At 37.4% G+C, this 22,927-nt stretch overlaps 1 protein-coding gene across 1 annotated transcript; it reads left to right on the top strand.

The window, feature by feature from the left end:
- Positions 1 to 313: 313 nt before the first annotated feature.
- Positions 314 to 10,184, top strand: LOC126823926 (matrix metalloproteinase-24). Its single transcript, XM_050553000.1, has 11 exons — positions 314 to 516; positions 1,145 to 1,227; positions 1,759 to 1,940; positions 3,332 to 3,407; positions 4,330 to 4,475; positions 4,955 to 5,212; positions 6,789 to 6,914; positions 7,081 to 7,251; positions 7,854 to 7,978; positions 8,367 to 8,518; positions 9,252 to 10,184. The coding sequence occupies exons 1-11, from the start codon at positions 403 to 405 to the stop codon at positions 9,349 to 9,351; spliced, it is 1,533 nt and encodes a 510-aa protein (XP_050408957.1). The 5' UTR covers positions 314 to 402; the 3' UTR covers positions 9,352 to 10,184.
- Positions 10,185 to 22,927: the final 12,743 nt, after the last annotated feature.

Here is a 22,927-nt window from a genome sequence, read left to right on the forward strand (position 1 = left end):
GTTTAACTTTAAGTACACGAGTCTGAACGATGGGAATTATTACATCCAGCAGTAAGTGTTAATTACCAGTATACAATTAAAACTAGAGAAATAATAAATATGTTGTTTGGGTAAAACTTGCTGAATAATATATGACCGAGTTTGACGCAAATTCATTCAAAATAGCATTTAATCTGCTATAAAAGCCATTCACACAACTTATGTGACCTTTAACCTTGAAATCAAACAAACATTACGCAAATATTTGAGTTGCTATAATTCACAATACGAGGTCCACGGGTGTGACCTTAAGATACCACAGTTATGATATAGTTGAGTGTTTCCGAATAGGAATCTACACTTTATCTATTTCAAATTATTTTAACCATTGCTTGTGCAGATCACAAAAGTTTTCTTTGCACAATGCTAAAAACTTTTTTGATATTCGGATTATTCGTAAATTATCTTAATGGATTTCCATCCGATGGAAACCGCGTTCTTGTTAAAAGACAAACAGGCGACAACTTTGACCCCGACGTAAGTATAATATTATCTATGTTTTGAATAATTTAGATGATACGTATATTAGATGATAATGGGCGATTGGTGCTTAACACTGAACTCATAATAAGAATATGTTGCTGATTGTATGACAAGGCGAACTTACAAATGATCAACTATAAGTTGTGCATCTGAATTACTAACAATTATGTGTTCAAGTTCTTTATTAATTTCTTTAAGTCAACGAATCAAAAGATATGACAGTACAATAATATACAATATGTACAAAAACAATAATTAAATGTAAGGTAGAATTATAGGAGAACCAACGTTTTTCTATTTATTTTGCTTGTCTAACAAAAATAGGAATTTCCCTAGGTTAATTATTACTGAAACTGATAGCAATTAATCGGTGATGGTTAATTTGTGCTCATTACTGAGTATTTGTGAGTTCGAAAAGTATTTTGTACATTTAAATTCCGAACAAATCTGTGGTCATCACTGATTATTTGCGCGCGTTATAACTGGAACTCATAATAGATTTATCTGTGATTCACAATTTGTGCTCATCACTAATTGTAAGGAATAATCTATGACTGACAATTTGTGTTTGGCCTCTTATTATTTGTCATTATACATTTTTTATATTTACTACACATTTCAGAGTTTTTTAAGTAAATTTGGTTATCTTGATGATTTATCAGCTGGTCAACACCATGCTGAAGAAACAAGATCAGAGGGAATCAGGTTGGCGTTGCCCTTATTATTATAATTCTCGTATTAATAATATGCACAATACTTCAGTAATACACAAACACAACATTATACACAATATGATTATTATTCTAGTATTAATATATAATATCCACAATGTTCCAGTAATACATAAACAATATGAAAACCTATTTGAATGTACAGTGTATCATTGCGATTTTCACATGCGTCAGAACCTGGGATATTTTACAATATAGTTGCATAATAAAACAGAGAGAGAGAGAGAGAGAGAGAGAGCAGTGGGAGAAAACCGGAGGACACGGAGAAAACCCACGAGGTTGGACAGGCCACCCTACTCCTTGTCATGTACAACCGGGGAATCGAAACCACGCCAGTTGACTCAATGACAGACATTATGATACAGTGCGCTCACGCTAACCATTTGGCCATCCAACCCCCCGCATAATGAAATAGACTTGGCAATTAAATTCCAATGCACACATTACAAATAGACAAATTGATTTTATAATCAGTATGTAAACTTGGCGTGACTTTGCATTACAGAGAATTTCAACGTTTCAATGGCTTACAACCAACAGGAATTTTAGATAGGGAAACCTTTCAGAAAATGCAGCAACCTCGATGTGGGTTACCTGACGTCATACAGCCCCACCAAAGACAACCCCATAGTCATAATGGCGACAGGCAACATGACCCCACCCAGCCACTTCAGTATTATGCCCCAGGTTTGTGTTTCAAAGTATATGTAGCTGTTATAAATCCAAATATAATTCTAGCCAATATATTAGAAAATGCATGTTTTAATGTTCTATTTATGAGTCGTATAAAGTAGATTAATGAACGTTCGTGCAAATTACTTTACCCTTTATCAGACCCGTGACGAGATTCAGACCTGACGAAAGCAATTCTTGGTTGGTGGAGGGGAGGGGGGCATCCTAGGACTTTAGGCGAGGGGGCTGGGAACAATATGAAATCACACATTCCAATAGTTTCTTTTCGTAATCATTATGAATCAGGTTCCTTTTATAACCGTTTCCATCCCATAAGGCATTGAAATCTGAATGTACCGATTCAGATGCCTGTTCAGACCACCTGCCAAGTTCCTTCCCAGGCCTTGCTGATTGGCGGTCCAAATACTGTGGAATGTGGTCTATCACTGTGTGACATTTGCTTGTTCTTGGAATGCCCAGTGCATCATACGCCGCCTCAAACCTAGCAATCGACTCTTTGTAGGTACCGTCCAAATCATTTCCAAAGCATTCAGATTTCAAAGCCTTATGGGTTGGAAGCGGTCACAAAAGGAACCTGATTCATAAGGATTACAATAAGAAACTATTAGAATGTGTGATTTCATATTGTTCCCAGCACACGTAACGTGTGCGTATACGCACAAGGTGCCAATCATATTTTCCGGACTCCTAGTGACGTCAGAACTTGGCGGGAGTATCCGATTTTCACATAATATCTCGTCTATGATAAATTGTATATATGCATTTTACTACATTGCTTCAATTGTCAAGTAATTTCAAGAATGAATGTCAGAATATCGCATATTTGGCATATTTTCGAATTTTGTTTATAGAAGATTTTCATTTTTTCACTTCTGAACAGCCTTGGATATGTGTTCAATGAAAATGCAAACATTATGCCGTGAACTTTTTTTTTACCCTGACGCTACTTCACAAGAGGTGTGCACGGCAACTGCTTGTTTTAACTGGTCATAACTGATAGCAGTCAATTATTTGATGGATAAGGGACACAAGGAAAGAGAGTGAAAATACTCTATCCCGTCGTTTTTTTAATTACCTAATCTGTCATAGATACCAAATAAGTTTACGTTCTAGGAGCCTCACTTCTATGTTAAAATCAGACCTTGTTGTATCTAACCGCATAATTACTTGCGTGTAATAACCCGGAGAAAGGAGTACTTGCGGCCAAATTACTGGGGGGGGGGGGGGCTGGGATTACACAACATTTCTACGTATATGAACTGTGAATTTGCCTCTTCGCTCGTCCTACAACCCTAAACATAGTGGGATGGAGCGTATATGTGGCATGTGTGCTTAATTGTGGTAGGAATACATATTATTTATGTGTGGTACTTCTTATTTGCCAGGTTATAAATGGAAAAAGAACGATATAACCTATAAAATAATTGGATATACCCGTCAACTAGGTGGTACTACACAAAAGTAAGTTTCTCGAGGCTTTTAAAGATGCATTATGTAAGAGCTAAATCTGCCTATTGCTGGTCTTTATTTTCACCCCAAATGTTATATAAATTATTAAATAGACAATGTATTCCATTGAGAGCAATATTCAACTCCGTAGACAATCAGGTGGTCGTGTAAACTTGGATAATCGAGGCTTTGTTTTTTATCGCAACAATGGTAGCAGTAAATATCGAGACTACGCTATTTTTATCAAAACTTCCAATTTTCATAACTCCGCTCCGAATAAAGTAATTTGACTAACATTTTCAATATAATATTCCATTTTCATTTTCTATTTTTAAACTATTATAGCGAGAACTCTCAGCTCTTTATCTAAACCGCACATAATGTATCTTTAAAGATACATGGATAAAATAAACCTGATGATCCAGAACTACATGTACTTTAAACATTATTAATATTACGCGAATATCTGAGTTGGAAATATTTCAAAACTATTTATTTTTAAATAGCGCCATAACCATAATATTATCACTCATAAAAACTCAATTCATACACCGATCCACTGAGACAAAGACAGAATGTTAGTCTTGGGTTTTTATATATGACGGACGTTTCTTCGGCAGATTGCCACTTTACCCCCCCCCCCCCCCCACACCATAATCGGGAACTATACGAGTTTCGAGATAAAGGAGTAATCTTGCTTCTACACACGTACCTGATTGTCCGGCACGATATCAATTAGAACTAGTACAGGCGTGAAACAAAAACTGTTATCTACAAATACATGAGAAGTGGTGAATCAGAACTCTGGGTTTAATAAGATTGTCATTGTTGGGCAGTTTTGACAATGTTTAGCCTCTTCACCAAATATTCACAGTTCTGACAATGTTTTGCCTCTTCACCAAATATTCACAGCTCTGATTACCGACCATTCCAGGAGAGCTTTCAGAAATGCCTTTCAGAAATGGGCAGATGAAACACCTCTAAATTTCCGGGAAGTTACACGTGGAGAAGCTGATATTGATATAAATTTTGGGCGCTATAGTCATGGTGATGGTAATGAAAACTCATTTGATGGACGAGGTAGGTCAGTGTGTTTAGTGTAGGTCAATATCATATTCTGAGACGCAATGAAAACTTTTTTTTTAAATGGATGATTCTAATTGTCGTTTGAAAGCTACACTTGCAATTCCGAAATTAACAATATAAGATCACTGGTAGAGGTGGACACCCACGTTACTAACTTCTGAATTTACCCCGTGTGCCTTCGTTCAATTTAATTCTGCAATTTAATTCTAACTTATTCCGCCATGTCAAATCCTTTATTTACGTGTGCCATGCATACACCAGACCATTTATACTTTCTCATTTACAACTCTTCTTGAGTGTAATGTCTTAAATCAATGGTCGTTTTTTCAAGAACATAAATAGGTAGTCTTTGCTCTATTCTCTCGGATATGCATATTTAAAATCAATTTCATTTTTTGTGTATTTGTTTTTTTTTGTTGTTGTTATATTTTTTAAAAATGGAACTAGAAAGCATATTTATCGCCATTTTCCAGGTGGTACGTTAGCACATGCGTTCTTTCCTGGAAACCAGGCTCTCAGTGGTGATACACACTTTGATGAGGACGAAGAATGGACAGCTAATCGAGATGCTGGATCAAACCTAGAAATTGTTGCTGCACATGAATTCGGCCATGCTCTTGGCCTTGGTCACTCTAGTTCACCAACGGCTTTAATGGCGCCTTACTACCAGGGTTATGATCCCAATTATAAACTAGAATTTGACGATAAGCGAGGAATACAGACCTTATATGGTAAGAAAGAAAACATAATGAAGTGTGTGGATATACCACGTGTGTCTCACTTGCTATCTCTGATATCTCACTTTTCTGTATAAACGATCTGGTCTAAGACTTTAAAATATTTGCTTATGTTAGCAATATAAATAAAAATATATGTCTAAAAGTAAGTATCACATTAGTTTTATATCAAAATTATTTAGAATACATAGGGGATCGAAGGATCTGGTCAGATGCTAATCGGATATTGTGTGCTTTGCGAGTCCAATGGAATAGGCCGATCAAGATATTATGGCATAATACACCCGACAAATTATAATATTGTTTATAACATATTTTGGTAGCTATGACCTTCCATACAACAAAATCTACTCTGTCTAGAGGGAGATAAGGTAAACCATGATTACCTTTTTTTAAAATATATATTCGATGTTTTACTCAGACATGTATTATTAATGTAGTATGTCTTGCAATCTTGAAACCACACGTGATTGGCTGGTTTTGTTTAATGGCGGTATGTCGTAGCACCATGGGTCGTCTGTCGGACGTGGAGAGCGGAAGACGCTAAACCGGTCGCCACATCCGGCGTATAACCCATGCATCGTTTCTTACTACATATTTTGGAACAGCCCTTGGTCGTCTAGTGTTGTTTCTGTGTAACACTATCTTAGTGATAACAGATATCAGTTTAGTAAATATATGATTTATTTACATCGGAACAGAATATCAAACAGTTACATAGATACTAAACTACATCGGGAACTAGACTACGACAGGAACACATATAACTATATTAAATCCACAATTCCGCCCCTCTGCCAAGACAGCGGCTGAACTCGGATGAGTCCAAGAACTCGTCCAAGCCCCTCTTCTCCCCGCTCGTCTCATATCTGCGTTTCTCCTCCTCTCTCTAGACGTCTGTCTAACTGTCAGCAAACTCCTAGTTATATACCCCCCGACAATAGATTAGACTCATGATCATACATGCAATTGTATCTTTATCACGTCATGGTATGCTTACTGACCAACAGTTGTTATATTAGACTGTAAGAGTATATCTGACAATTCAAAAAAGTAATTGAATGTCATTAGATAAGAGAACACGAGAACAATAGAAACAGTCCGTACATTCACGTGTGTTTATTAATTCTATACTTATAAAAACATGGTAATGCACGGACCTTTTCTATTTTTCTTTCATGTTCTCTTATCTAGTGACAGTCAATTTTTTTATGAATTGCCAGATATCCTTTCACAGTCTCACACAACAACTTTTGGTCTTCGAAGGAATTATTAGTGAGCAGAAATTCGCCCATGTATCTGTTGTCACCCGTCACTTCAGTCAGTTATATAGAGGGATAACTCGTGGTTTCCTTTTGCGTTCGTCACTTCCGATTGTTCAAGGATTGATTACGCATCTATCATAGCAATGATCCCTGTGATAAAATAGTATTTGGAACGTGTTTAACCAGTTCTATCACATATGTGATAATGACTGGCACCAATAGTGTCCTTTAACTAGTTTACACTAACAACGATTATGGCATAAGAGATTCGTGCGTATAATGTTTCAAAATATTTTTATTTCAAGGTGCATCCCGTCGTCAACCGGCGAGAACTACAGCACGCCCAAGACCAACACGGCGACCTATTACTCGAAGGCCATCTCGTCCAACTGGTCGACATTGTAATCTAAGATTCGATGATATAGTCGTTGGTAATGTATATAGTTTTTTTTGAAAATCCTAGTCCTTATACATACAGAAAAATTACATATGCACAGGACCGCCAAAATGGATTACCTTTAAAAGTCATACAATATTGAGAATATTTGTATTCTTCATATTTGTTTTTGTTTATTTATTCTTTTGTATTTATTTTAGCTCATGATCGCAATACATATGCGTTTAAAGGTTCAAAAATATATCAACTCAATGGCAATGGTGTTGCACCGGGATTCCCCAAACTTACCAGACGTGTATTCCCAAGAGCTCCGAAAAGCCCTGGTGCGGTCGTTTATGACAGAATAAACAGAAAACTATACATGTTCAAAGGTAGAAATATCATCATTTGTGCCCGACTATTTTTTATTTGATTAGGTCCGACATTCCACGTTTTTCTTATTAATTATGGAAATAATAAATGAATAGTTTGCCAATATACAGGTAAGCCTATTTGCGATTACAAATAACGAGAAGTTGAGAGACATTTTGAATATATACACCATTTGAATAAAGTCAGGTGTTTGTAGAATTATGCAGCTCGAAATTTGACTAATGCATAAAAGTCAAAATTATTTGAGTGAATTGCCTATACACATAACTAACAGATTTTGCTGCGTTTCCGTATTAGTAGTATTACTATCGAAAGTAACGCATTCAATTATTCAGATACACAAAGTTATTAAATAGTTTCATATTCCAAATGCGTTAAATTTTTCAGATAAAAAAATTATTCAATAATTACAATATATTCGAATGCGTTATATTATTCAGATAAATAAAAATATTAAATAGTTTCATATTCCACACGCGTTAAATTGTTTAGATAAATAAAATTATTCAATAATTACATATTCCTCGTGCGTTATTTTATTCATCTGAATAAAATTATTCAATAATTACATTTCCACATGTTTACATTCACTATTTAATAGGGAGTAGACTATGGCGATTTACTGGATTCAGAATGGATAGAGGTTATCCAAAAAGATTACCCAGGGCTTTTAATGGTGTTAAAGCGGCCTTTCAGTATAGTGATAATATAATATATCTGTTTAAGGTGAGATGACTTTGGTGTTATATAATATTATTATTTAATCGTTTTAACGCTACAAATCGAATTCTAATCGCATGGCTGGTGGAACTATAGATATACATTCGCAGTGATAGAAAACAAAACAAGGCAAAAGTTTTATTTCCGAATAGCTACTCGGAACACCTAAACGCATAATGGTGTATTCGAATGATTCACGCCATTATAGATCTGTGTTTTAATCAGATTGGTTTTTTCATACTCCTTTTTGGGAATCAGAAAAATAATATTCCTGAACTAATTTTTGTCAGAAAATGAAAGCTAGGAATTAAATAAAAAGAAATTTCAATCTAAGAATTACATGGATTAGAATTAATAAAATATAAAGTCACACAAATTGTTGTTTTTTGTGTAGAGAAATAGTTATACAGCTTGGTCTGAAACCATGACAAGTACACCGACCGGCTATGAAAGAACGATAACAGAGTTCTGGCGCGGATTAAGACCTGGGATTGCTGCCGCTTTCCGTGACAATTACGGAACAACCTATTTCTTTAAGGGTAGAATGTAAGTTCTAACGAGTTATTTTATTATCCTTCTTAAAGGAGCCAAGTCTCTAACTCAATATTATCCAAAATCTTCAACATTGAAAACACGATTTATTTGTCAAATTAAATCAACATTCATGTTGGGATCTTACCGGAAAAAGATGGGCTTTTGATATCCAATATTTAAGACAAAATAAACATTTTACCATTGGTACACGAATCGTGTACCATAATGCGCTTCAGCCCCAGATGTATCAAGAGACTCGATGGACGAGGCTAGACACATTGCACCAAATCAAACGGCGTATGTAGACTGGATTAACCAGACGCTAGAAATTTGCACTCGCTTGAGACTGCTGGCTTAATTCGCCAAACATAACTGATTTGAAATTGGAGTAACAACGTAAACCATTGAATGTAAATCAGTTTATATACATTCACATTACAGTATTATATGCGTTGCAACCCACTTTTGTCAATTTCTAGGTCCCAAATGTTAGCGATTTAGCTCCTTTAAGTGAAATAGATCTTTTCTGGTCAAGTCGTTGTTTTACGAAACTAATCCCCCCAAACAACCGAGAAACGATTCTCAGATTACTGGCATCAATTGCACAATAAAGAACACTAAACTCCATTTCATTCATCAATCATTCCAATTCTATCGCCTTTGTAAAATAAGTAGATGATACATAGAGATGGTGCATGGGAGATAACTCTTTTTAAGCCGAAAACATTTGTAATATTTCTTTCAGTTACTGGCGATACGACGACGATTTTGGATATGCTGAACCAGGCTACCCTAAAAATACAGCAAAAGCATGGCTTGGCTGCAGTCCTAGAATACCAAAATAAAGTTTTAAATTTTTACGTTCATTCGTTTTTATTCGGGATAGTTATTTACGGGTTTAAGTTATAAATAATCATACCGATAATTACTATTTTTGTCAACATTTAATTTTGACGTATATATACACCGATTACTACTGTAATATATATATATATTTTATGTAGATACGCTATGAGGGTTATTTACTATGTAAGTAATACAAGTATAATGACATTAAACTACCATATACAGATATCGTAACAGGAATTAATAATTTGAAAATTCTAGTGAATATTCATTGTAATCCATTGGTGGGGTTGGGTCGGTAGGATACTGGCCTATCGGCCATAGTTTTCCGGGATGGAATCTAAATTTGTCCAGCCCGGTTCTCGTTCAATATGGGGTGGCGCCTGCAAAGCTTACAAGTTGCAATTCTATACATAAAGTAGGCCTAGGCGTAACCATTTTCTTTCAAAATGAAAGTAGTGTTGATGCGAACTGAAATAGGGTAAAAATGGAGACCGGCATACACCATGCTGTTTGCTATCGGGATACTTTTGCCTATATTTAGGGTTTTCGCGCACCCTTCGTCAATTTCCAAGGGTTCCTTTACGTGCACAAAACGGAACCTCATTTATAACGACCAGAACGCCTACACGCCGTTCCTTGCCGGCCAGCACAGTGATAGAACCTTGGATCTCGTGGTTGGTGAGTCAGTGTGGTACTCACGGTATGTTCTAACAATGGGCTAACAAATCACACACGATCGATCATAACCAGTAATCAAATAACTTATTCCTTACATTATATAATACATTTCAATTCATATTAATTGTTGAATAAAATAAAATCTTTTCAATATTTGTAAAATGGGTTACTTTGCTTTAGAATATACTTCATTGCCTGCTCGATTTTAAGTTTCCAGCTCTGGATATCGCCCCGCCTCCCATATTAATTTGTAATGGCACAAATGTATCAGAAATTTGCTATTTTCGGTTGCTGTGGGGTATTTATTTGTTTCTTCCAGTAATTTTCCATTCTATTCTTTTGCCATATATAGATTTATATAAGCGGTACGATAAGTTCAAGGCTAAAGATTTCAAACATTTGTTAAGATGATTGTCAGTAACTAACCAGGTGAAGTTAAAATACCGTATATAGCCAGAGCTGAACAATCCTATCAGCTCTAGGGAACAAGAAACAATCCCCTAAGCAGTTTGGACACGTTGTGTCAACATTGGAAAGCAAAGTATTCTTGATTTTGAGACGGCGTAAAACCAGGAATTGGTTCCCAAATTATTGATATCAGTCATATTGTGTGCGATTTTTACAGTAAACATTACCAGAAATCATGTAAATATAACAAGTAGCCTTACTCTCAAAAGTCGATGCGCACTTGTCCGAGGAACAAGTATTCCAAGTTGGCGATCGTACATGAATTGGTGGATCCTTAGGCCTTTTTCGAATAGCGTCGTCCCCATGAAGAAGAACACGATGAATGGGTTTTCTTTATTGAGTCTTTTGTTTCTACACATCCTATATACATGGACGAGATTCCCCATCTATAACCGGGTTAGTGTAAGCCTGGCCTCTATAGGTCCTTTAGATATCGGATTATCGAATTCCTAACCATTGATTTTGCCCTAGAGGATTCTGGGATTGAGTGATAGTGGGAGAAATCTGGAGATACAGGAAAAAAAACCCGATGAGATTTGGCTAGCAACACAACTTCTAATTCCCCAGAAGTTCCATTTCCCTACGGTTAAGCGTTGATTACTAAACCGTCTATTACTACGAGTTGATTACTTAATTCCCGGTGCAGTCCATAAGCGAATGAATATATCAGAATATATATATATATACATGTATATCTTTAATACAAGGTGACCATTTTACATTGATTCCAGATGCCTATTACTCCAGCATCAATTACCAGTAGTCTGAAAAAGAGAGAGTAAATAAATCAGGCATACAGAATCGAATTTTATCTGTTTATCGTCGAATTTTATCTGTTTATCGTCGAATGTTAACTGTTTATCGTTGTATGTAATTACAACTTTGGCTGTTATATTCAGATCTCCATGTCGTAGTGATAATATCGTGAGCGGACAATGGGGGACTGAAGGTTACCCCCGAAAATTTTGGAAATGTAACGCTGTAGAATCCATTTCCGAGTTTGACCAGGAGAGAGTGGGCATCCATGTCACCCCCACCACCGCCTGGATCCGCGGCTAAGGATGACATAATATCTGATAAATTTAGTTTAACAACTTACACAATTAATAACTTAAGAATAGGAGCCACTTCCGCTTCCTGACCATCCGCCAGAATTGTCTGAATACGACCCATCCCAGCTTCCAGAGCCAGAGCTGTATCCACCATTATCCCCACCATTATAGCCATCATTATAACCACCGTTATATCCTCCATTATATCCACCATAATACCCACCGCCATTTTGGGGATATGCACCTGGGTAACCTCCATTATAATAATTAAAACCACCATTGTATCCGCCATTATATCCACCATTATAGACTCCGTTGTATCCGCCATTATAGCCATACGTCGGATATCCGTAATACGTAGCAGGGTATGCTGGGGCTACATTTGATACAGGAGGGTATTGATATTGGGAAGAAACGGTTGCCACAAGGGCTGCCAATATTATCCAATAGTTCATTTTAAATCTAAACAAAAAAAGGGATGAAAATACAATAATAAAACATGAAATACGATAGTGGTGGGTGACTTGCATGGGGCAAAGTATGCGTTCTAGAACTAAATAACACTAAATTTGTATTCATTCGCCTTGTATTGGAACATGCAAAATGCATTGTTAATAATATGTGTCCTTAAGTCAATGGCTGCTATTTGTCCAGACAAATATTCGTTTTGGGCAAAGTCGATATAATATAGGCTGGTACGATCGATACTACCTAAAATTAGTCAGGAAATGAGGCATGAACGTTAAAGTCGAGAGTAATCCTTTTATGTAATTGTTCGCATGATCGCGCCGATTTTTAAAATCGCTCGAAAAATACCTCGTGTGCCCATTCACGGCGACGACGATTCTGCTCAGCGAACTATTCTCCCGACCGATCGCTCGTATCCAGCATGTTAGATATTTTCGGCGGAATATCCGCTCGTCTGTTGTTGTTCTTAGTGTTTAACGTCCGCTTCCACCGAAGGTGATATAAAAGACAAGTTGTCTTTTCATTATCTTAGCGCACGCGTAGGGGTCTTTCCTGTGGGAGGAAACCGCAGTACCCGGAGTAAACCCACGAGATTGAGAAGGTGCCACTATTTCCAAGCCACATACGCTCACACCAGGAATCGAAACCACAACCGCAAGCCAGAGGTGACCGGCCAACTTATATTGTCGAGTGAACCATTTTCATAAACCAATCAGAGACAGCAACAAGAGCCAGTTTGTTGTTCGGTATTCACACCTATTAGTCGATTGTTATCAATTAAGTGACGAACGTCAGTCAATGGTTGATAAATTGCTAGAAAGGGATAAAACACTTTGCCTCAATACTCTGCTTTCCCAACCCCCAGATGATAGACATTGGACCTCTCAGCTTATCTGGGACTTAATTGATTAAGTAGGTATGACAAAACGCATATAATAATATGTCAGATGAAACGCAAAAATGTCTCCTAGAGAGAAACTTTAACCATCTGGCATCTAAACTAAATAATTAAAAAAAACCCACACAGCATGGCGGGGCGCAAAACTATCACCAAGAGGGAAACGTTCCGTCCTGCGCAAAGCTAAAATAACAACCAAAGCAGGGTGAAGCGCAAAAAAGATCCCACAGAGGGTAACGCAAATCACCTTGCGTCTCTTCTTTTGTGTTTCTCTCCCCCCACCCACCCCCGGAAGCCTTATTAAACAACTTTCAAGTGTATAAGACCAGATACTCTCTTTTTTCTCTCTCTTTTCGTTTCAGGTCTTGGATTCTTCCTTCAGTGAACTAATAACAGAAGGAACGAACAACAGAAATGAAGATGAAATCAGAAACAAAATGGAAGGAAGAATGAACCGGGCCCTACACTCACCAACAAACCCCAAAGAAGAGTTGCACCACCCTGCCATTCAACCGGACAAATCGACGTGACCGACAGAAATGACATGAATAAATATATATGTACATTCTATGTTCAGTTGTCTAAATGTTCGTCCACAATCATGTCTGTTCTGTAAAATGTTTGTGTATGTCTGTAAAATGTCTGTCTCTATTCGCACCTCCTTTTCTAGCACTTGTTATATTACGTCTCGTACCGTCACTTTTTGTTTTGCTCTAGTAACAAAAAATGGTTCTTACCCTATTAATCATGCAACGTGACTGGAAAGATCAGAATTACCTTCTGCTTTTATAGTCATATAATTTATGTATTCTTTAGTGATGTGTATTGTTGATTTTTAATTGGATGAGAACCCTCATCTTTGTATTTGTATACGTCTCGTTATATCGTTCGCCTGCTATCTGATTAAACATAATCACGAAGAAATAAAATAAAATTATAATATAATAACAAAATGGCACAAACTAATCAGAATTACACCATATTATAGTATCTGGCTATATAGAGAGAATGTAATTGGGCCTGCTTTCCGTGTACGCAGTATTTACAGTTACAGGTGTACTAAAAACCACTGAATGCGGGCATAAGGGCCGTTTATACTGAGAGCGAACGGGATCATGGTCGCGAATTGGGCCCTTTGCGATCGTGCGCGCTAATTATCGTTCGTACTGAAAGCTAATGAAAATCGTCCGCGCGAACTGTTTCCAAAAATTCGTCACGAAGGCAATCTCTGTGGATTTCCGCGCGAACAAAAATTCGACCGCGTTCGCCGTCAGTATTTATAAACGACTTCATTGAATATCAGTAAAGCAATCAAATGCGGTCGCCAAGTTCGTGGTCGCGGTCGCGGTCGCGTTCAGTATGTATAAACAACCCTTTAGACCGGCTTTTTCGCCGGCGCAAACGGGGCTAAGGATTCGGGCGAATGTGTATGTGTGACTGGGTGGGTGTGAGTGTTGAGGTTATGGGCTGTTGTTTAATGTTATTTTTATTTACATGCATGTTATTTCCACGTATGTACCTCGTCTTGATTTGTGGGATTTGTTGTACTTTTGTATTAAAGTAAGTAAAAAGGGGAGAGCGAATAAAATCGCCTTGTATTATTTGTCTAATGTTGTAAACATAACACATATATATCAAACATTCAACGTTATTCACTTCAATGGAGACTCCTAGTGATTGACCAATCCCCAATATTTTTCTTATGAGTTTTCCACAGGTGCTGACAAACTATTAATGTAAATTATATTTGTATTAACTACAATAGGATATGGTCTGTATTATCTGAAATCAAATATTACTTAAATGCTTACTTGGTAAAAATTTGAAGTATTTATCAATCCATGCTTTTATATATAATAAAAACTAATCCCTATAATCACCATTGTAAATTGTATATCTGTCTGTTTCTGCATGTTTCTGTTTGTTGCTATCGGGGCTTGACTATCTATTTAATACCTGAAATGAAATGAAATGGGGTTTAACGTCCTACTGTTTTGCTCCGAATTGGGTTAATGAAGACGGGCATACGCCATACAGTGTGCTATGAGGGGAATTTTGCCCGGGCAGCGGCACTACGGCCTACTCTTATATCGAATTCCAACTGGCAAGGGATCTTTTACGTACACGCCAATATGTATACGGGACCACGGTTTTTCGTCTCATTCGAATGACTAGACAGCTGTCCTTGTCAGACACTCCGTCCTGCATCACTGACAAGGGGGAATCTATTTAATACCTATTTAATATCTATTTATTGTTTGTGATATATCATCGTGAATATTTTCTTATTTCGTGCATTTACATCTGAAACTGAATTAACTTCGTGCATTATGATCAGTCCATGTTTATCTGTATTGTTGACTAGAAAGATATAAAAACTGTAATAAAATGAAATGGGATTTAGCATCCAATTGCTCCGACTGGGCTAATGACAGCGATGTAATGCCCAACTCTTTTATCGAATTCCAACTGTCATGGGTTATTTTATGTGCACGCCAATGTGTACACGGGACTATACAATTGATCTCGTCAGGCTCCCCCCGTCTTGCACCATTAGAGCGAACCTGAGACGTCCAGGCTAGCTAGTCAGTGTCTTACTTACTGAGCCACCGCGACTCACTAGAAAGATACGTTATGGATATAAATGTAAGATTGACTTTATATCAAAAATATTATAAAGTAATAATTGCTCTGTCTAGGATAAAGTAACTTTGGAGTACCGCTTTGTCAAATGTTAGTATTGTATAGCGCAATATCATAAAGCAATCCAGTTGAAGCTGAACAGTAGGACGTTAAACCCCATTTCATTTTATTTCGTAAAACATTCAAACAGAAAACCAGAATTCATACCCGTGGACAAGACACATCACACACATAAGTGGTAAATAATAAGAGAGAGAGAGAGAGAGAGAGGGGGAGAGAGAGAGAGAGATAAACGAAGTATTACTCAAACATCATATTATTCTAGTTTACGTTATGATTTAATGAGTATTTACGAGAAATATCAATGTCAGTACACCGTAGAAAATTATTTAGACATATACATTTGTAGAAAAGAGGTAATTCATCTACGCAAAGTCAAAGGGAAGTAAACGATGAGGTTAAACACAATATGGATGCAGACCACAGACAATATTCTCCCATTGACTGTAATGTTAATTCTTGCCCTTTTGTCCGACTCTAACTTTTCGCCAAATTTTCGACGAGATGAGCTTGAGCATGTAAATGTTGAGATACACAAATTCGAATAAGCATCAAACACTGAAATACTATTATTTTACTGCACTGAACTGACGACACCGAAAGCTCGCTTAAATATTTTTAAAGCTTTTCACTCGTTTGTCGAAATCACCAGAAGGTTCCAGGGCCAACTATAACACGCTGTAATTATATTTTCACTTTCTAAAATGTAAATCCATTCCAGAGACAGCTATAACACAATCACTGTAATCATAATTTCATGTGTACATTGATTATTTATTTCTAAAATGTAAATACATGTATCTATATCTGACAGGGAGAGGGGTTTAATATAGGCTATGACTGTTCCCCAATCCCTATTCAGAAACAAATCTGAATAAAAATACTATGTATAAAAGAACTGCCGGTAGAACATATCACCGTAACCAACAAGTTATATTCCATCTATAAGCAATGCATATTTAACAAACCGGACATATAGACTATGAAGTAATTGTTTTCCATAAAGGCATGATAGACGAATTCATTAGCCCGGATTGAGGATCATTTGAAGTAAGGCGTTAAGCCCCATTCTATTTCATTTCGAATTATTTTGATCTGCGAAAAAAAAACCCCAAAAAACAAAACAACTCAAGAATGAAATGACCGCCTTTACTTCGTTTATGTTACTAGGCATAAAACATTGGATTTTTGTTGTTTTTTTTTTAGAAAGATGAAAATGTGTCGTACGGTCAGGTGGTATCAAATTACGTTTAATTCACAATTTTCACATGGATAAAGTAAGCCATATGTAACGCTGAGATTTTCCCCCATAAGAAACATAACGGACTACGGTTCGAATTTTAGACATACAAAGCTGACCATTGTTAAAAAAATCTCAATGGCGTCATTAATTAACCTGAATATCGACTAAGATCAAAGATGACTAGTGTTAATTATGTACATAGGCTACGTCAAAACGGATTTGGTTTTAGTATAAAAAGAAAACTGGATCAGTTATTTTATACTTCAAACCATCCACAGAAAGGTAAACATTTCGTTTCTAATACTTATTTCATTAGTTCTACTAGACATAAAACGACTTATATTTCGTTTGAAAGATTTACTAAGCTAACAAACCCGTGTGGCATTTTTGAATTTAAACGATAATGCCGGTAACTCATTTATTGGACTTCGTAGGGATATTGTTATTCCGTGCTTTACTGTATAATAGGGAATGGTAGGGATTAAGATTTTCCTTGATTTATGGTAAAATATTGAACTTGCCAACCCTTTTTACGATAAGGGAAGGTTGAATGAGGTCACATTCCGATGCATATGTTGGGCGACCAACCCTTCCCCTGGATCCAGACCATCTAAAACATAACCGGAGAAGTATCAATATTTCGCTAATTTTTAAAACATTATCACTGAAGCATAATTATGAACTATATCGCTGTGTTTTAATTTACAGAATGAGGTGTCTGCTAATACTCGCTGCCTTGGTGGTATCCGCCATTGCACAATATAGTTATGCGCCATCACCAACATACGGCTATGCTCCAGCAACGACATACTCACCAACATACGCAGCCGCACCAACATACGCAGCCGCACCGACATACGCAGCACCAACATACGCAGCCGCACCAACATACGCAGTTGCACCGACATACGCTGCACCGACATACGCAGTCGCACCGACATACCCAGTCGCGCCGACATACGCAGCCGCACCATCTTACGGTTACGGCGGAGGATACCCATCATATGGTTATGGCGGAGGATATCCATCATATGGCTACGGCGGAGGATACCCACAATATACTGGCGGCTATGGAGGTGGAGACATTGGCGGTAATTACGGCGGTGGAGGTTATGGCGGTAATTACGGCGGTGGAGGCAATGGTGGTAATTACGGCGGTGGAGACTATGGCGGTAATTACGGCAGTGGAGGCGGTGGTTACAGCTCAGGAGGCGGCGGCGGATATAGCGGAGATCACGGAGGATGGTCCAGTGGCGGTAGTGGATCGTGGTCTTAAATGGTTGCATACAGAAACTTCATAGCATAGTTTCTTGGTTTGTGAAAATATTGATATGTATACTACTGCCTGTAAAATTTAAAAATAAATTTACAAATGTCAATCTATTATAACTTATTGTTCAGATAATAGAGAAATAGAATGGCATGATCAATGACCACACTCTTTGATTGGTATTGGTATTCTATTTTAACTGATTGTTCAGATGTGTTCAAGGATCCTACTCTTGCTTGAAAAAGTTGAGAAAATACTCCCCAAAAAGTCGCACAGTAAATTAAGTAATTGATCTCCATAAGTAGGCTATGTGTTACATAAAATCTGATGTAACACATACATGTAGCCTACAGATCTATATTTCGTTTCGCTTTTTTATACTTTTGATGGTCTCTACTACATGAAGATCGGACCGGGTGTAGTGGAAGGTCGCGTCAGAGGTCATACGGGCAGCTTTTGACCCTATGACGTCAGGCATTTGATTAACCAATCAGCGTTGATGTGGATTACAAACAGTTCCGTGCTCGTCACGCCAAAAACTCACCGTAACAGACCGTTTCATTGGCTAATCCCTCACATCATCCAGAAAGCAGGTTATATACTCTTCGAAAAAAAGTAGGGGATATTGAAATACAAATACATATGGAGGTTGTGATATGATAAAGAGTCATGGACACTTGACATGCTTTGAGAGTATGTTCACAGATGAAGAACTCATCGCCCCAACAGAACCACCGAGCTGCATGTGCGACACACAATAGCGCCATACACGTGGGAGGGGTTCATTGTCAAATTTGACACTTCAAGGAAGGGTTGATGAAAACTGCCGCTTGCTGGTTTATCCTATCCATGTTTCCTTTTCTATCGGTTCTTGGATAAGATTTACTGTTTAGCGTATCTTTGCTTTAATTTGATCGGGAGACGTGTTCGTCCACACTGCAAGAATTGGCCGTGGCATTGCAAGAGGAGTGGGTCAGATTGCCCCAAATCGTGGTTGGACGGTAGATTAGGAGCATGCCACGACGAACTGCTGAATGTCTGAGGATTGGTGGAGCAATTACTCATTATTAAGACAAAAATCAAAAACGTCCATTTTCACTTTTGACAGTGTATCTCTTTGCGAGTGAAATGGGGCCGTCAGATAAGCCGCCCAATTGAACTGTTTATGTTCATGTGTAGGCAATTGGCCTGTTATTAAAATACACTGGTTACCTATAATAAAAACAAGTAGGACGTTAAACCCTATTTCATTTCATTTCGTTTATAATAAAAACAACAGTTTGTATTGTTTCTGAATATCCCCTACTTTTTTTGAAGAGTATATAACAACTCTTCCATATCCTAGTGTAGCAAAGACAAGTAAAACGAAATTTTGAACTATAAAAAGCGAAACGAAATAGTATCTGTGTTTTAATCAGATTGTAAAATGACCAAATACAAGTGGTTTATACCGAGATTTTATCATAAACGATTTACACCAATTTCACAATAATCTAATTAATAATATTCGATATCTGACTTTCACGGGTACAGCCTTAATCTTTTTGCGCAAGACATCACGGAGACTACACATAGTACCATTGGATCGTTAAAGTAACTTAATTTTGAGCAACCGGTCTCTGATTTTGTCTAAAACATAGGTCACTATAGCTTCTTTGCTCAGTCCATAAGATTAATATAATCTTAAAACCGCAACGAATGTTAAAACGCATTACTAAAGGTGTAATTAAATATGGTGGAAGAATCCTTAGTACAATGCCGACAAGAATGGATCTTATTGGCACAGTTTATGTTAGAAGGAAGCTATTCTCAGAAATTAACCCAAAGGTAATAATCCCCAAGCAGCAAGCTCGAAAGACCGCGTTAAAATAATATAAAGATTTTATCTAGTTGATAAAGGACTACATAAATGGGGTTTCCACTGATCTACACCGACTCATCTACATGGTATACAATGTGCTATTTTGCCCATACCACGGCGCTACGGCATTCTCTCTTATTTCGAATTCAAACTCCTAGGGGTTCTTTTATGTGCAAGCCAATGTGTATACGGGACCTCGGTTTTTGGTTCCATCCGAACGACTAGACACTGTCATTGCCAATTCCACCGCCCTGCATCACTGACAATGTGAGACCGCGCCGAAAAATTCCGAGGGACCCCTGGGCTACATATCAAGGATATGTATAAAATAACCCTCACCCACCCTACAACATACATACACATTGACTGTGAAACTATTTGTAATTATGGCCTGTAAAAATGGCTTCTGGTTATCCTTTTTCCAAATTTGCAGGTATCTAAAGGCTTTTGAACAAATAATGTGTAACATAATTAACATTTAAAACAATTGTGTTTTTTATTTCAATAATGGCCACTGGCATAATACTTATAGTTACCGTGTCAAATTATATTATTGGAATATCAATAGTATAATAGCCGCAGTAAGCTGGTGATCACAGTGACCAGTAACCAAAGGTGCTAATCCTTAACATTGCTTTCAATATGAAACTATCTCCCCAACCCTCCAATCGTTCCACCACTGATTTCCATAGCATACAATGCTCTAATAAATAACTTTGCTGGTGACTCTGAAATTGGTAAATCGGGTGTACACTGAGTAAAGTCGTATGGTTAGGCAGGGGACTCCTCGTCACGCACAAACCTGGTCTCAAAACCATGCCTTTAACGTCCACTCGACACAAACTAGGTCATTTCGGGACAAACATATAACACAATTTTATTTCAATAATTCGCTTGCGCATAGGGGTCTTTAGCAGTGGGAGGAAACCGGAGGACCCGGAAAATCCGGACAAAATCCACGTAGTTGGACAGACGACTCTATTCCTTGTCACGTACAAGCTGGGATTCGAAACCACGCCACTTGACTCAATGACAGACCCTGTGATCTTAAACGCACGCTTTAAACCCTCCACTCTCACCCCTTGCTCAGACAGTAAACCTTGTGATATACAATTCATGTGTGTTAGATCACTGGGCCTACCAAAACCCTGATTTGTAATAAAATCTTGTTTCCCTGCGTAGAGAAATTTTGACTGGCTATCTGGCAAATTGTTTTCAATACTTTAAAGTTAACATGAATAGCTACGATATGTAAACTTGTTTGTTCCTGTATCTGGACTGTATAAGTCTTATGTTGGTATATGTTTGGAAAATATATTGATTCGCCAAACATCAGCGGATACCTTAGTGTCATCTATCTAGTTCTATTAATCATGGTTTGTTTATGACGTAATAATGATAATTATGGTAGTGCCATTGACCTATGAAATGGTGACGATAAAACTGTACCTAGTGAGTGCAAGTACATAGTTGGTTTAAATTACATTTCTCGACCAACCAAAGGGTAGGGTTATCGATCTCCTGTTATTCTATTTCTTTTTACATATCTAAACAAGAAGTTGAAATAAAATGACATTTATAAAAAAAAATTATTTAATATTTATATAAAAAAATATATAAAAGTAATTTACATATCATTATTGGCTACGAACGTTCTGTGTGCGTCTAATTAAGACCATCCTCCGGAGTAAACATCGCTATAACCACCGCGGTAACCGCCACCTCCTCCGCCGTATCGACCACCATAGCTCCCACCTCCGTATCCACCGACGTAAGAACTGCCATACCCACCGCCATAGCCTCCAATATAAACATATCGTGGGTATCCTCCACTGTAAATATATTCTGGGTATCTTCCATCGTAATCATATGATGGGTATCCCCCACCGTAACCGTAAGATGGCGAAGCTGCATATGTCGGTGCGACAACGTATTTTGGTGCATATGTCGGTGCGGCTGCGTATATCTGTGCTGGAGCATAGCCGTGTGATGGTGCATAACCGTAATTATGTTGTGTAATGGCGGATCCCACCAAGGCAGCGAGTATTAGCAGACACCTCATTCTGTAAATTAAAACAATGCGATTTAGTTCAAAATTAGGTTCCGGTGATAAGTGTTTTTCAACTCGTGTTAAAAATAATGAATAAAACAAAAAAAACAAACCAAACAAAAAAAAACAAACAAAAAAACCCCACGAAATATTAAATAGTTACTATCTTCTAGGTCAACGTTTTCATATTTTACCGTAGTCTAAGCCTAGGATTATCCAAGAAAGTTCATCGGGATTTCCCGGCGTAGTTCCTTAGTTTCAGTGGTGCAGGACAGGGGTCCTGGCAAGGGACAACGTAGAGTCGTTCGGATGGGAGGTAAAACCGAGGATCCGTGTACACATTGTCATGCACATCCTAGACATACATGCTACACGAATTTGTTATTAGCTGAGTAAATTTTGCCAACAAGGCATCAGTTGTTTTAAGTCTAGGAGGGGTAAGCATTTTCTAACAATAAAAACCTGAAATAAGCTGAATATTTACCTTGCTTTGGATGATTTGAAGTATAAAATAACTGCCTCTGCGTTCTTTTTATACTAAAACAAAATCTGCCATAAGGTTTAACGTTTCAACTTCTTGACGTAGCCTGTAATTAACACTGGTCATCAGGTTAATTGATGACATAATTCAAATTTTCTAACAATGGACACCATTGTAGGTCTAAAATTCGAATCGTTTGCAGTTATAAAATGTCTTATGGGGAAAGCCCCAGCCTTACAGTTGCCTAGATGTCAGCTCAGCCCTGTCAAATAAATAATAAATAGAACATAGATTACTAATGTATTTAGTACTATAGGACTTCCTCTTCTCGTGTTTATTTTCTGGTGATCTTTAACAAGACTACAGCATAAAATAGTTTCACAACTTTATTTCTAAGTTG

Source organism: Patella vulgata, chromosome 6 (assembly GCF_932274485.2).
Source record: "Patella vulgata chromosome 6, xgPatVulg1.2, whole genome shotgun sequence".
Taxonomy (NCBI): domain Eukaryota; kingdom Metazoa; phylum Mollusca; class Gastropoda; family Patellidae; genus Patella; species Patella vulgata.

Coding starts and splice junctions, on each gene's coding strand:
- LOC126823926 (XM_050553000.1), top strand. CDS start 403: ATGCTAAAAACTTTTTTGATATTCGGATTATTCGTAAATTATCTTAAT. Junction 1,941..3,331: donor ACTTCAGTATTATGCCCCAG/GTTTGTGTTTCA, acceptor CTTATTTGCCAG/GTTATAAATGGAAAAAGAAC. Junction 7,979..8,366: donor ATATAATATATCTGTTTAAG/GTGAGATGACTT, acceptor TTTTTTGTGTAG/AGAAATAGTTATACAGCTTG.